Genomic DNA, 16103 nt, shown 5'->3' with positions numbered 1-16103 from the left:
AAAGCCTTCCACCCAAAGCCTTCTACCTACCTTTCCAGCCTTATATATCATATTGTACCCCTGGGACCTCCCCAGACTCTCTCTCTTTCTTTCCTTGTCCCTCTCTCTTCCCTCCCCACCCTCCACCCCACCCCCAATCAAACTGGACCACTGCCTGTTTCTTCGACCTGACCTTCTATCTTCCTATTTGGTTCCTTTGCACAAGGACCTCCCTTCTTCCCCCTCATATTTGACATATACACCTCATAGACCTAGCTCACACATCTGCCTCATAGAACCTTTAGCTTTGTTCCAAGCATGGTTCAGGGGCCACCTATACAAGATCTCTCTTGATAACCCCTCTCGCTCCATTGTTACTAATTTTCTTTCCCTCTTAAAATTCTTTAGTATTTATTTATGTGTACATGTATTGGGTCAATCTCCACATGTTTATTAAGTACTTGCTACAAGTCAGGTAGGCTTTGGGCTATTGTATCTGACACCCGTAGAAGACACTTCCTGAAGGCAGCAGTTGTTTCCTTTTTGTCTCTGTATCTCCAGTTCATAGTCCCATGTGTGACATGTAGTGGTGCTTAATCAGTGTGCATGGAATCATTAACTTTTCTCTGAAGCCTGTTCCTTCTCACTTACCATTTCCCTCAATGGCACCATTAGCTACCTAGTTTTCATGTTTTAGTCCTTCCTATTTTCTTTGACTCTTCCTTCTAACTCACTTCTTACTATTTTAAAAGTTCTGTCAGTCTTGTCTCTAACGTTTCTCACTTCTCTCCCCTCCTATACTCCCACCGTCATCACTTCAGTTCATACTCTTGTCACAAGTCTGGACTATTACTGGACTGCTGTGGTAATACCTTCGCAATATTTCTTCTGGACTTTGTTCTCTCATTTCTGATTTGTCCTTTACAATGCTGCCAAACTAATCTCCCTCATACATAGATCCAGTCAAGTCACTGCTCTCTTCAGAACTCTGCCATAGCATCTTCTTGCCTGCTGAATTATGTTCATTGGCAGCATCCTCCTGATCTCATTCTTCTCTCCTCCATATACTCTGTGATCCAGTCAAACTAGACCAGACTGCTCTGTGTCCTCCATAACCAGTGTTTTCCTGACTCTTGTGCTCCATCTGTTCTTCCCCATTTATCTTACCTGCGCAAACCCAATCCTGTGAGTAGATGCAGCTGACTGAATGGGGACTCAGCTAGCTGGGTAAGTCAGCTCCTCCTCTCCTGTCTGTCTCCCCCTCCCCTTCCTTCTCCTCTGCAAAGGACAGTAAATTTGGAGTTGGGTTTTACTGGCCCCTTCCCTTCCTTTCCCTTCCTCCCGTCCTGTCCTGTCCTGTCCTCTCCCAAAACTTTACTGGGATGCCAATGGGCCCCTGCCTAAGGGCTCCTCTGGACCCTCTTGGTCCCAGGGGTACAATATCTATAGCAACTGCTGCTGTTTCCCACCCAGCCTGATATCTTTCTTTTTCTTGACCTCATCAAAGGAGCCATGCCCTGACTACTTCTTAAACAGGCCTAGTCAATGAATAGGCATTACCTCACCCTAAGTGAGTACCTGCAAAGACCTTGGTCTAAAGGGGCCAAGGTCTCCCAGTGCATCCTGGGCCATCTCAGGCATCCTGATGAATATCTGGTCATTGGATTCAGATGACTCTGGAGAAGTGAGACTGGTGACCTGCACAGCCCTCCCTCACTCAAAATAAAGTCAAGTGCAAGTCATGTCGTCATTTCTGATCACTGTTCTATTCTTGCCTCAAGGTGGATGCCAGAGAGTCTAGTCTGTTATCCAAAGTAGTCTGGTCCACTGTAGCTTGTGTTCTTGCAGGTGGCCTCAAACAATGAATATTCATAGCAACAGGATGGAAAGAGGAGTTGTTATAGGCCCCTCATTCCCAATTTCCAGCCAATCACGTTGTTCCTTATGTCTATGATGCTACATGTGTTGTAACCAGTCATAGTTTTTCCATCTATGATGCTGCCTTCTAGCTTTTAGATGTTCCTCCTCTGTCTGTAAAAATGTTCTGTCTGCCCTCATTCAGGGTCTTTTCACTTTCTGGGGAGCTGAGAGACCCCCTTTTATTGGGAACTGCTAGTCTTATCAATAAATTGAATGTGCTTGGAAATTTGTGCCTCAGTTTACCTTTATTTCAATCATGGAAACCCTACTGCTCAAGAAACTCTAGTGGCTCCCTCTCAGCTTGAGTATAAAGTCCAGACTTCTCTGTTTGCCCTTTATGGTACTCCACAGTTTAGTTCCACATTGCTTTTCAGGGTTAGGACACATTTCGCCCCTCATACACTCCACTTACCCATCAAACTGGAAGTTTGTGTTCTTTGTACACAAGATTCCATCTTTCGTGTTCTTTGTACACAAGATTCCATCTTTCTATTTTTTCTGTTCTTTGTACACAGCGTTGCATCTTTCCAACCTGTGCATTTGCACTTGGGCTGTGTTGCCCTCCCCATGCACACCTAGCATGACCTCCTTCCTCAGTTCCTCCTCCTAGAATCCCTGGCTTTTCTTCAAAGCTTGACTAATGGGACACCTCCTACAGGAAACCTTTCCTGATCCTCTTGGTTGTAATGCCCTTCCCAGAAAATTACTTGTATACATTTTGTATTTGATTATCTACAGATATATTATTTTTCCTCCATTTTAGTGCCGATACTGTTTTTGAATCTGCAATGCCTAGCACAGTGCGTGGTACCTCGTTGGCACTTAATAATTACTTGTTGGATTGAGTTGACTTGTGCCAGGGTACAGAGCTTATGACCTTAAAGATCACGTAGCCATGTTAACAATTGTTAACCTCTCTGAGATGCTCACAGATGTAACAGGCTAACGGAAGCACTCATGGTCACTGAGCAAATGACAGCTAGGTTTTAATTTATATCTTAATGATTCTACAGAACCCTATCCTCTGCAATGTCCTGCATCTAAACTCACTTGCAATAAAGGGGTACATATTTGTACCATCTATCTCACAGGGTTGTTGTAAGGATCCAACTATGGTAATAACGAACATTTCTATAGAGCCTTTAAGTTTTGCAAAGTGTATGACAAAATTATCTCATTCATGTGAACTTCACATTTATGATGTATACAAGAAGTACTTGGTGTTTTTGCCTCAATATTATGAACATCTGAGATTTCATTTGTGTAGTTATTCCCTCCGGAGATGTTGATTGCAGCCCCCTTTTACCTTTGTGGATTGATTTCATGAGTTGCTATGGAGGAAAAAAATCATCAGCCAGTGATTAGCATTTAGGTGATGACCTCTATAAACTTGACTAGGCTCATCCTTGGATGATAGACTTACAATCTGGCACCAGTACTGTGCTATAAGCCTAACCTCTTTTGGGGAAGGAGCTGCCAGAGCCATATTTGGTTGGCATGGCCTCTTTGAATGAAGATTGACTTCCCTTCCATAGAGGGATATCAGAGTAAGACTTTAGTGGAGATTCATAATCATGAAGCACTATAAAAATGCAAGCTAATTATTATAATGAGAGAGAAGTTGATTGACTTCTTTAAGGACAGTAGCTGTCAGTATGATTAAAAAAAATTAGCAATCTACCTGAGAACAAGTTCCAAAATGTTCTTGAATTCTCTTTAACTATTATGGGAGTGGAACAGAAGAACATGATGACTCCGGAGAAATAGGATAGAGATCCTCAGAAAAAGAGCCAGAGCATCATAGCATATAAATAACCAAGGAGAAGTTTCTACTTTCATTATACACCTGTAGAAATGATTCTTTCACATTTGTGCAACATTTCGGCATCCCACAGGAGGCAAAACCAGGTGATTACCAGAAAGCATACATGTGGGCTGATGGGGCTACCATTTGGCTATACATCTTGGGCCACTTGGCATTATCAAGGTATATATACTTTGCCTGAACTTAGGTCAGTACCAGGTAATCCTAGTCATAGATTCATACTGGGTTTAAACCTGAGAAATCCTTTCTATTCTGCAGGCATGTGGAGTGATCTCTCCCAAAATTAGTCTGGCTTGAGAAGCCTAACAGACCCTTGACTAGCTGGTTATTTCTTTTTATGAGATCAGATTTATTGGGGACTTTTGGATGAACTTCTTTAGGTGAATTGCAGTCAAGAAGAGCCTCAGATACTAACACCCCTCCCCTACAATTCTCTAGAGTGGGAACTTGAGTCATTCTGGAGTAGTCCCAACCAAGGCCAGAAGTATATTTCTTTTGGAGCTGACCCAAAACCCATTAGTTCCCTAGACTGCAACTGTGGGTTCTAATAGCTTAATATCTTTGGTACTGGGATAAAACAGCTGTTCTCTGTTGGTAATGAAGGCTGTAACAAAAAGCATATGAACATCTAAGTGCCCTAATGTGGCTCTGTTGTGATATATTGTTAGTTGTAAATAAAATCTCTTAATATTCCAAATGCAAATATCGGTTCCAGTGTGGAAGGCCAGTGTTAACAAACCTTATTGTTACTATGGTTACATAAGTTCTCATTAAAAGTTGAGCATATTAGATTCATGACTACATCTAATTCATTCAACTTCTCTTTTGAAATATATGTATTTTTATCTAAAGCTTAAATAAACAAAATGAGCAATAAGATAATAAAAAGTAATAGCATAAAATTCCATTTGTGTCTTGATTAGAGGAAAAAGATGCAAACTTTAAAACAAACGCAATAATGTCTTGTTTACTCCATTCCCTTTTCCAATTTTTCTGTGTATATTCTAAGATTTTGTTGCTGCACTTTTTTTTTTTTATGGTAGAGGCAGCATGTCCTAGTGGAAAGGGTCTGGACGTGGAGTTAGGAAGTCATGCTGAAATTCTCTCCCCACAGCTTGCCATTTATCAATATTATTGGTCTTTTCACAATTCCAGCTCTTGGTTTTATTTTCCATTTCATTTGTTTTCCCATTTTAAACTTATTCATTTCTCCCTTAATTTCCATTGTTTCTCCTTTCTGGTTCCTTTTCAAAGTTTTCTAGTATAGATTCGTCTTGCTATGATTCTTACAGCAAATGGCATTTGGGTATTGGAGCTTTTAGAATTGAATTACTGAACATACATGAATGAAAACATTACATGAATCTGGTTGAAACACAGGAAAAAAGAGGGAGTGGAGTAAGAAAAGATGTGGGCGGTGCATCATCCCGTATTCAAGTATTTTAAAAGCTGTCCTGTGGCAGCAGCATTAAGCTTGTCCAATTTAGCTCCAGACTACCTACATAGGATGTATGGGAGACAGTTTTAGAGAGGTACCTTCAGGCTGTGTGTAACCAAAAACTTGCTAAAAATTATAGCCCTCTAGAGGTGAAAGATGCTTTGGGAAGCAGCGTGTCTTCTGTCATTGGGGGTCATCATGCAGAGGTCACATGATCATTTGGTGGCGATACTCTAGGAATTGTTGGACAGGAATGATTTGGACTACAATGACATCTGAGTGCCCTTCAGACTGCAATACTGTTATTCTGGTTCTGAGAACATTACTTTTTGTTGTACAAACTCTTATTTTTATAAAACCAAATCCATCAGTTTTAAGTCCAAAGACCTTTTCTGTTGAAAAAAAAAAAAAGCTCTTATTAAGTGTTTACTGTGTTCTAGGCACCACGCTGCACACTTGGGATTCATTTCTAAGTAAGCAAGTCCTGGCGTTAAGGAGTTTATATCTAATGGGGGAAGCCCACACATAAGCAAGACTTACAAGATGGCTAAGCAGGGCCTCAGTCTAGAAATGGCCTGCTTTGGGACAGAGAAGATGAGAGCTCACCATGGAGACCCAGGGCCCCAGGGGCAGAAAGAGCTTTTAGGGAAAATTAAGTACAACAGATACAAGGGATTTGGGAGTTCTTTATAATATTTCTTTTTTTAAAAAAATTTTTAATTCATTTAAAACAATTACAAAATGAGGAAAAAAACCCATTTCTTTTACACAGCAGAACATGAGAGGATTCAATATAAAATAATAAATTTCCATTTCAAACTGTTTACTTTTTTTTTGAAAACTATGTAATAAATACTACACATTGTTTTCAAAACTATCCAACTTTTCTGTGCTTCCTTCTCAATTTTCAAGTTTCTTTTGTTCTCTGCTATGCACTTTTTATTTTTTTCTCCTTTCTCCCCGCCAGAAGTCTACAATTAAATGCAAATATATACATATACATATACATTCCTTCAAAGGTCCAAATCTTTCCATATTTTTCTAAATCAACCAGCTCATCATTTCTTATATCGCAGTAGTATTCCATTACAATCATATACCATAACTTGTTGAGTCTTTCCCCAATTGAAAGGCAGCTATCATTTTAACTAATCTGATAGGTGTAAGATAATATCTCAAAGTTGTTTTTAGTTTATGTTTCTCAAATAATGATTTAAAACATTTTTCCATTTGACTGTATAGTTTTGATTTCTTTATCAAAAAACTGCCTGTTCATATCCTCTTATCATTTATCAACTGGGATACGATTTTTATAAATTTGACAAAGTTCTTTACATATTTGAGAATTGAGACCTTTTTCTGAGAAATTGTCTATGAAAATGTCAATATACTTTTAGGAGACACCCTGTTTTCTAGAGCTAAAGCCGCCCACTGAGCTTGGCATAACAACAACCCTATGTACTCACCTCTGGAGCTGATGGTTCCTGAGCTTGTGCAAGCACCAGCTGGCCCAGACATGAAGTCCTGCTATGAATGGACTTTTTTGTCACTTAGACAACCTTGCCTCACTGTTGCTGTTGTGTGTCACTACTGTTGCTACACTACACTGCTTAACTCTTTGTCTAGCCACAAGTATATAAATCAAGGTTCAGCCACACTAAAGCGGGTCCCCCCCGACTAGGGGCAGAGCCTGGGTTACATGGGTACTTTCTTGCCAGCCATTTTCCTTCCACTGAAATTAAACTTCATTTTGATTCCTAACTCTCTCTCTGACCTGCTGTGTTCTGGCCACCCACAAGTTAGAGGCCAGTTCTGTCTGGTTGACAAAGGTTTTTCCTTAATTTTCTACTTTCCTTCTAATCTTGGCTTACATTGACTTTATTCATATAGGGACTTTTAAATTTTATCCCTCAACCACACTTTCTATCTCTTGCTTCTTCTTATATTATTCTCCTATCCATGAATCTGATAAGTAATGTATTCCATGTTCTTCTTATTTTCTTGTAATATATCCCGTTATACCAGGGTCACGTATACATTTTGACCTTATCTTGGTACGTAGTTTAATATATTGGTCTATATCCAATTCTTGCCAGATTGCTTTCCAGATTTCCCAACGATATTTACCAAATAATGAATTCTTATCCCAAAATTTAAATTTGTCATTTACATTTGTCAAATACAAACTTACTATAGTCCTTTACAACTGTATATTGTATGTCTACTCTTTTCCACTGATCTTTCTATTTTAAGTCAGTACCTGTTAGTTTTGATAATTACTGCCTTATAATACAGTGTAAGGTCTGGTATAGCTGAATCTTCTTCCTTGACATTTTTTTCATTAGTTTCTTTGGAATTCTTGACTTTTTGTTCTTCTAAATGAATTTTATTATTTTTTTCTAGCTCAGTAAAATACTTTTTTAGTAACTTAATTGGAATGGCATTGAATAAGTAGATTAGTCAAGTAACATTATCATTTTCATTATATTGGCATTGCCTATCTATGAACAATTAATATTTCTCCAATTATTTAAACCTGACTATTTATTTATATAAAGAATGTTTTATATATATGTTCACGTAGTTCCTGTGTCTGTTTTGGCAGGTATATTCTCAGGTATTTTATACTATCCAAGTTATTTTAAATTGTCTAAAACAATATTGAATAATATGGGTGACTATAGTTTCTTTGTTTTTCTCTTTTAATTAAATCTATTTTGGCTTTAACTTTGTCTGAGGTCATGGTTGCTACTCTTACTTTTTTTTAGCCTAATAAGTTCTACTCCAGCCCTTTATTTTAACTCTGTGTGTATCTCTCATTTTTATTCTGTTTCCAGTAAGCGACAAATTTTTGAATTCAGATTTTTAATCCATTCTGCTCTCTGGGGTAAATTCATCCCATTCACATTCAAAGTTATAATTATTTATTGTGTATTTCCCTCCATCTTATTTTTTCCTCACTATCCTTCTCACCCTGTTTGCTCTATCCCTCCTCATTTGTCTAATTTACTTCTATCCACTACCTTACCCTTCTACTCCTTAATCAACCCACTCCTCTACTAGTCCCTCCCTTATCTTTTCCCCCCACCCTCTAACTTAATCTGAGTCTCTCCTTTATTCCCTCCCCCTCCTAATTCTTAATCTACACACCCTTCTAAAAGTCTCTCCCTTCTCCTATCCCCTTGCTCTCTTTATTTCTTTATAAATTTAGAAGACTTTTACACTCTTCTAGATGTATATCTTGTTCCCTCTTTAACTCATTTCCAATGAGAGTAAGATTCCAGCACTACCAGCTCTCTACTCCCACTTCTTCTGTAACAGTTCTTCCTTTCATGGCTCATATGTAGGGGATAATTGCTCCTTTTTATCTTTCCCTACCCAGTTTTATTTTTTAGAATCACCCCATCATACACAGCTCAGCCCAGACCTTTCTTTCAAACTATTCAAATAATGATGACAGTCATCAAAGTATTGATAGCATTTTCACATTAAGAAGTAAACAGTTTGACCTTATGGAATCTCTTTTAATTAGTCTTTAATGTTTACCTTCTATTTCTCTGGGATCTTATATGTTGTATTTTCCATTAAGTTCTGCTCTTTTTGTCACAAATACCTGTGACAATCTTTCAGCTAGTTAAATTTCTTTTTCATTTAGGATTATACTTAAATTTGCTAGGTAAGTCACCCTTATTCACAAGCCCAATTCTTTTGTTCTTTAAAATATAGTGTTCCAAGACTCGTGGTCTTTTGATGTAGAAGCTGCTAGGTCTTGTGTAATTCTGACTATAGTTATGCAATATTTAAATTGGTTTTTTTTTTTCCTAGCTGCTTGCAATATTTTCTCCTTAACTTGGAAGCTTTGAATCTTGGTTATGATATTCCTGTAAGTTTTCTCCCTGGAATCTCTTTCAGATGGAGAATGGTGGATTTTTTCTATTTCTGCTTTATCTTCTTATTCTAGAACTTCAGGGAAATTTTCCTTAATAATTTCTTGTAATATTGCATCAAGATTCTCTTTTTGATCCTAACTTTCAGGTGGTCCAACAATTCTTATATTCCTTCTCCTCAATCTGTTCTCCAGATCAGTTGTTTTTCTGATGAGATATTTCACATACTCTAATATTTTTTCATTCTTTTTCATTTTGTTTTGTTATTTATTGGTGTCTTATAATGTCATTAACTTCCCTTTGCCCATTCTAGTTTTCAAGGAATTATTTTCTTTAAGTTTTTTAGTCTTTTTTTTCCCAGTGAGTTGACTTTCTTTTTGTAGGTTTCTTGATTTTTCTTGGATTGCTCTTATTTTTTTTCCCCTTAATTTTCCCTCAATCTCTCTTATTTGATTTTTGAACTCCTTTATAAGTTCTTTCAGTAACTTTTTTTGGGTTTGTGACTGTTTGATGTTTCTCTTTGAAAAAGGAGTGGCTTTTTTAGCTCCACTATCTTCCTCTGAATATGAATTCAGTGGGGAATGGTGCCCCTGGCACCATTTTTAGGATGATTTTCTGAGCTCTGTCCCAGAGCCCAACTTTGGGTGTTCCTGTCCACCTCTAAGCCATTGCTAGTCACACTGTCCCACAAATGCTCTTGCTCCTTGTATCCCTCCAGTGTCTGCAAACTTCATATCTCCTTTCTGCTCTTGAACTGAAACCGGGGAGTCTGCTATCCTATAAAAAGTTCCTACAACAAGCAGAATCCCCGCCCCTCTGTTACCACACTCATCAGGTATGTTTTAGTTCCCTATCACAGTAACCGCAGCCTAGTGTCTGGTCAGCACAGCTGGGCCTGGCATCCCTCCACAGTGGAGGATCCTCCAGGCTTCTACAAAGCCTGGACCCTCACACTGTCCCTGAGGTGAAAGTTCCTGAGGCTGAATCAGCCTGGAGATCCTTGTACTTGACTCAGGTCAAATCTCCACCCCTGGAGGTTGAGTCTTTCCTGAGGTCTTCTCAAGTTGTCTTAGGAGGACAACTGCTTTACCCCGACTTTTTGTTTATTTTTGGTGCTCTACATTCACTTTGAGGCATTGTTTTGTTTTTTATTTTTTTGGAGGTAATTTGGACAGCCTGGAGCTTTCTGACCTACTCTACCATCTTCCCAGAATCCTCTCTTTGAAGTTCTTTTTAAAGCCATATTGGGAGAAAGGATATGAAAAAAGAGATGACCTTTGCTTGTATTGGACATGTGTTGGAAAATTAGAACTAAAATGTTTTAGGGGGTGTCACCCAAGATAAATAAAGAGGAAATAAGAGAAGTACCAAGTTGCCTTTGATGAATGCAAGCCACCTGACCCAGCACTGGCTGTGGAAAGAGCTGATGGACGCAAGATTGCTGTTGTAAAGACTGTGAAAATGGGGGAGGTACCACAAGACTGGGGAAGAGAGAATATTGCCCTAATTTTTTAAAACAGGGAGAACAGAGTCTTCTAACCGTTTGTCAGGGAACTTCATTTAGATTCCAGGGAAAATCCTACATCATTGTAGAGATGATTAGTGAACTTCTCAAAAGGGAAGTGGTTATTACAGAAAGCCAGCATGAAGAACAGGTCATAACAGATACTCATTTCCCTTAATTTTTTTTTTTTGAAACAGGATGACTGAACTGGTAGATGAGGAGCATTCTGTGATTCGAATTTACCTAGATTTTAGTAAAATGTTGGAGAGAGATGAACTAGTCAATAATATGATTAGATTCAGAACTGTCTGAATAATTAGATTCAGGAGGGTAGTTGAGGGCTCAGTGTTGGTGACAGGAAGTTTCTAGCGTAGTATCCCAGGAATTTGTGCTTGGTCCCCAGCAGTTTGACATTTTTATTGATGACTTGGCTAAAGGCATAGACAGAATTATTAAATTGCCAGATGGTTTTTAGATTGGGAGGATGAATGGATCCAGAAAGATCTCAACAGGCTACAGCTATGGTCTGAATACAATAAAGGTGAATTCAGTAGGAATAAGTGCAAATTCTTATTCTGAAGTATAAAAAAAAATCATTCCCACATTAAGAATGCATGTAAAGTTTACACTTAGATGTAAACGATCAGTCTCACAAGTACAAGATGGAGGAGGCATAATGTCTGTAATTCTGAAAAATAGCTGGGGATTTTTAGTGGACTTTAAGCTTTATAAAAGTTGATAGTGTGATATGGGAACCAGAAAGCTAATGCAGTCTTGGAGTATATTAAGAAAGTTCTAACTTCCTAGAATAGTTCCCCTACACTCTGCCCTTGTCAATTAGTAAACAAGTTATTAATTTCGTACCTATTATGTGCCAGACCCTGTCTGTGCAAGGTGATGGGCCTATAAGTATGGAGAATGAAACAATGCCAACAGGCAGGCATCTCATTTTTGTATTGCTATTGTTATTGATAAACTGGATAATGTCCAGAAGAGAACATCCAGTGTGGCAAAGGCTTCGAGTTTGTTACATGAACACTGGGGGTACTTAGCCTGGATAACTGAAACTAACGGGGCCATAATCATTGTTTTTGATTATTTACAGAGCTCCCTTGTGGGGGAGAGCTTTGACTCACTCTGTTTGGCCCCAAAGAGCAGAGCCAGGGTATAAGTTGCAAAAAGGTCCATTTTGGTTTGCCCTCAGGAACAGTTTCCTAACATGATCCTTCAGACCTGGTCTGACAAGGGCAGAGTACAGTGAGACCATCCCTTTCCTCCCTCCCTTCCGGAAGATTTGACTCTTTGAAGGCAGCCCAAGAGCTAATGAGCTTTTTTTTTTTTTTTTGGCTGTTGCATTACCCTGATGACTCCAGCTTCCAGGCCATTAAACATCCTCCTTCTCTACCTCAGATAATTTTCAGAAAAACTTCTGTATTATCTGGTATTTGTACAGTTGCTTTTTTTGGTTCCAAAGTTTTAGGGGTTTTTCTAGGTCTTTTTTGATGTATTGGCTCTTTACACTTAAAATTCTAAATGCTGAAAAATATGATAGCTACCTGAATACCAGTTAACCATACTGATAATAATACCGACTTCACATTTCCCTCGAACTAAGGTTTACAAAGCACTTTTCTCGTAACAGCCCTGTGAGCAGGAGGTCACAACTTCAATTAATCTCAGCTGTTACTGTGCGGCAGATTTTTTAAAAACTATGAATTAGCTAACTCAATCTGATACAATTTTGTGGATAACTAACTAATGAATATATGTATTTTTCATTTTCTTAGGGATGTTTCTTTTTTGTATGATGTTAAGGCTGAAAAACTAGCAGATTCATGGCTTCCACAGCTGGTAAAAGAGATTACCTCTGGTGAAGAAAAGCCACACAAGGGTTTGTCTATACCCCAGATGTCAGTAAGTGCAATTTTCTGGCTATAACTTTTTTCTTTTAAAATTCATTACAAATATAAAATAGTCCATCATTCTGGGCATAGATTTCTAGGTCTAATTGTCAGCATATATTTATGAGTATGGTGATGACAGAAAGCCCAGCCTATGACTTGAATGATCCTAGTTCTTGCTTATCTTATGGGAAAGACAGCTTTTTTTTTCTACTTTATTAAAGTTGTTTTTGTAATAATAGTTATTTAAGGAGTTACTGTTACTACTAAAGTACAGTCAAGTCAAAAAGCATTTATTAAAAGCTCCTGCTATGTGTCAAAATGCTGTACTAATCACTGGGGATGCAAAGAAAAATAAACAATCTTTCTTTTGGAGAATCTCTCAATATAATGGGGAGATAGCATGTAAGTAACCATGTACAAGATGTATGCTAGGCAAATTGAAAAATAGATCACAGCTGTCTCTCTGAAAGTCATCTTAAAAAATTGTCAGATGTAGATTTTTCAACCTGTGAATATGGATTTTTATGTGGAGTTTTAGAATTAATTAGATGATTGGTAGAATTTAAGAAATACAATCCAACTTTTGTAAAACGTAGGACATGTGTTTCAATTGATTGGTCCTAGACACCAAACCCTCAATTTATTTTTCTACAGCATGGGTGATTTTGATTCAGACTTATAACCTCTACCTAGAACTATGTTTTAAGCTATTTCTCAGATCAGAATCGCTCAAACAAATGAAATCCAGACATTCTGGGTGTGGGGCAGTAGTTAAGGTATTTTTCAGAATGTTTTTTTCCCCTTTCACACTTCCATTTTTTTTCAGCCAAGGAAGTTAACAGATACTCTGATCCCTGAAGAATTTCACATTGTGTCCAACACGGGGGTTGAAGGTCTACAATATTATGATGAGTGAGTTTTACAATTTGAATGGAACCCTTGGTAATTGCATGACTGCTCCTTCTCTTGAATCAAAGAAATAATGCCAAGACTGAGAGAAGAAGGACATTGATAGACCTAGACAGTGGTTTAAACCCAAGGGTGTGCTGGTGAATATTTAACAACTTGCCCTCTGAAAGTAAAAAAAAAAAAAGCATCCAGACAATTTTGTGTTTAATCTGCATTGCTAACATCTCTCCATCACTTTCTTATATCTAAATTGTGTTGTGTTTGCCCTTTGTTCCTGAAGAGGACTATGACATCAAGATGAGGACATGACTTGCAGGTGACTTTGATTTGAGTGAGGAAGGGCTGTGCAAGGTCACCAGCCTCATTTTCTCCTCCAGATCCATCTGGGTCCAGTGACCAGATATTCATTGGAACAGCTGGAGATGGCCCAGGATGCAAAGGGAGACTGACCATTTTAGGCTAAAGTCTTATCAGAGTCACACTTTGAGTAAGATACATCCTTTCAATGAATAGGCCTCATTAAGTAATTATTCAAGGGATAACCCCCTTTAATAAAAAAAAAAAAATCCTAGCGCGGAGTGATTGTACATCTAAATAATCAGCAATTCAGTGACTAAAGCCCTGACTTGGCATTTGTCAGTTTCCAAGGGGTTGTGAGGACCAAACAGGATAAGATATGTTAAGTGCTTTGCAAACTTTAAAGGACTGTATAAATGCCAGTTATTATTATTGATAACAATCTCTAATGTTAATATGATATATTATGGTTTTACAAAGCACTTTCGCATATATTACATCATTTGAATCTTACAACAACACTGGAAACAAGGACCCAGCAAGGAAGACCTAATAATTTCCTGGGATAAAATGGTTAAGATGGGGTAGAGTCTCATTAGGTTATAAAGTCCATGAGGGCAGGAGCTGTCTTTGTTTTTATCACTTGTATCTGCAGTCTAACTATGTGCCTAGTGCCTAGTAGTCATTTAATGTGGATTGGATTGGATTAGAGCTAGGACCTGAGTCCAGGTCATTTCCTTGTTCATTCTCCTCACACAGGATCATGCTTCTTCTTGGGGATAGAGAGTATGTGATTGTGCATTGTGTTCTGGGTGCCAGCTAGTGCCCTTAACAATAATACATTAATTTCCCTTTTTTTTTGCAGCAAATACACAACCCTGCTAACCGACAGTCAGAATAGGCTATTACTTTTCCCATCCATGTAAGTAGAGCTGATTTTCTAAAATGCTTTCTAAAATAATAAGGATGCCATTTCTGTCAAAGCCACCCCCCACCCAAAGACATATAAGTTGCCTTTAGTTCAGCATAGTTCTGGTAATAACACTAATTCTCCATTTCTGCAACTTTCATCTGCTAGGAAACCAAATAAGAGAATTGAAGTGATACAACTGAAGAATGTGATGGATATGATGCTAGAGAAGGCTGGTGTGGATGCTGACAAATCAGTAAATGCAACTCAGGTAGAATACCCTTCCTAAACTTCATCATGGCAGAAGATATTCCCCATCCCTAAGCATTTCCCATAATTGTATGCTATGCATTAAAGATGTTTCAAACTTCAAAGATCACCCTGTTGCAAAGCTTGTGTCTATCCTTTTAATAAGATGTCCTGAAAAGGATGTTCTTTTAGGCCTAATTTTAGCTATAAAAATAGATTCAGAGAGAAGCCGTGTAGTTCAGCGGATAGAGAGCTGGCCATAGAGTCAGGAAGACCTAGGTCCGTGGCTTACCTTTGGCACACACAGGCTTTGTGATCCTGGACTCAGGGGCCTTTTTAAGATCTGGAAATTTCAGAGTAGGGCTCAATTTGCATTGTCTTCAGGAAATTTCCTGGTTGGAAATACCCTATGCCAATGCAATCACAGATCTGGCCCCCCAAAAGTCAGGGAAGCACAGCAGTTTGGTAGAAGATGTGCTGCTCTTTGAACCTGGGGACCTGGGTTCAGATCCTTCCTCAGGCACTTACTAGCTAAATGCTAACAGGCAGGTCACCTGATCTCCCTCGCTCTCAGCTTCATTAACTGTAAAATTAGAGGGTTGGATTAGATGACACCAGACGTTCCTTCCAGTGTTAACAATCCATCTCCAATGTACCAGTTTTCTTATCAGCAAAATGAGAATATTAATATTCATATTACCAATCTCATGAGGAGTTTGTGAAGTAATTGGCCAACTTTAAAGTGCTATGTGGATATTTTAAATTATAACTATGAGTATAACTAGTTTGTAGAAATTTGGGGGTAATCTTTTGAGTGTGTGGTAGGTTTTTGGAAATATTTTACTGACAGCAGGAGATTTGGTGTAAATTGTCAATGTGAAGGCATTAAAGTAGCCAAATATAACTGTTATCTCCTTGGAAGATATGACAACAAAATTAACTCTGTTCAGTGACCTTCTAATAACAAACATCAGGAGATGCATCCAATGCAGTCAAGTTTGAAGAGAGACTCCCTGTAGATGGGGGAGGTTCTCCAGTGCTTCTGTTTGTGCATGATGTTCTGATTATGCCAAGCCCAGGACATTGCAGAGCCTCCTAGAAGAGAGCTATAACTGAGATCTGTAACCCTCAAAAGAGTTTGGCCTCTTGCTTCACATAGGAAAGACCAGTGAACGAAAATTGTCTCTGAACCGGATTTCAACATACATTTAGATGAGTCTCCTTTTGATCAATATGTATGTATGAACAGATAATACAGATGAATGACAAATTGGGTCCACC

At 38.4% G+C, this 16103-nt stretch overlaps 1 protein-coding gene across 7 annotated transcripts in view; it reads left to right on the top strand.

Moving 5' to 3' along the window:
• The window catches only part of AXDND1 (axonemal dynein light chain domain containing 1), a 128637-nt gene that overhangs the window by 15976 nt on the left and 96558 nt on the right, over positions 1 to 16103 (top strand). For all 7 annotated transcript variants that reach the window (XM_072648521.1, XM_072648523.1, XM_072648520.1 and 4 more), the window contains 4 exons: positions 12341 to 12467; positions 13284 to 13369; positions 14529 to 14585; positions 14742 to 14844. In XM_072648521.1, the coding sequence (XP_072504622.1) occupies positions 12341 to 12467; positions 13284 to 13369; positions 14529 to 14585; positions 14742 to 14844 (373 nt within the window). The remainder of the gene's footprint in view (positions 1 to 12340; positions 12468 to 13283; positions 13370 to 14528; positions 14586 to 14741; positions 14845 to 16103) is intronic.

This window comes from Notamacropus eugenii, chromosome 2 (genome assembly GCF_028372415.1).
Source record: "Notamacropus eugenii isolate mMacEug1 chromosome 2, mMacEug1.pri_v2, whole genome shotgun sequence".
Lineage (NCBI taxonomy): Eukaryota > Metazoa > Chordata > Mammalia > Diprotodontia > Macropodidae > Notamacropus > Notamacropus eugenii.
Note: the sequence above shows the minus strand (reverse complement) of the source record. Positions and strands in the feature narration are given on the sequence as shown.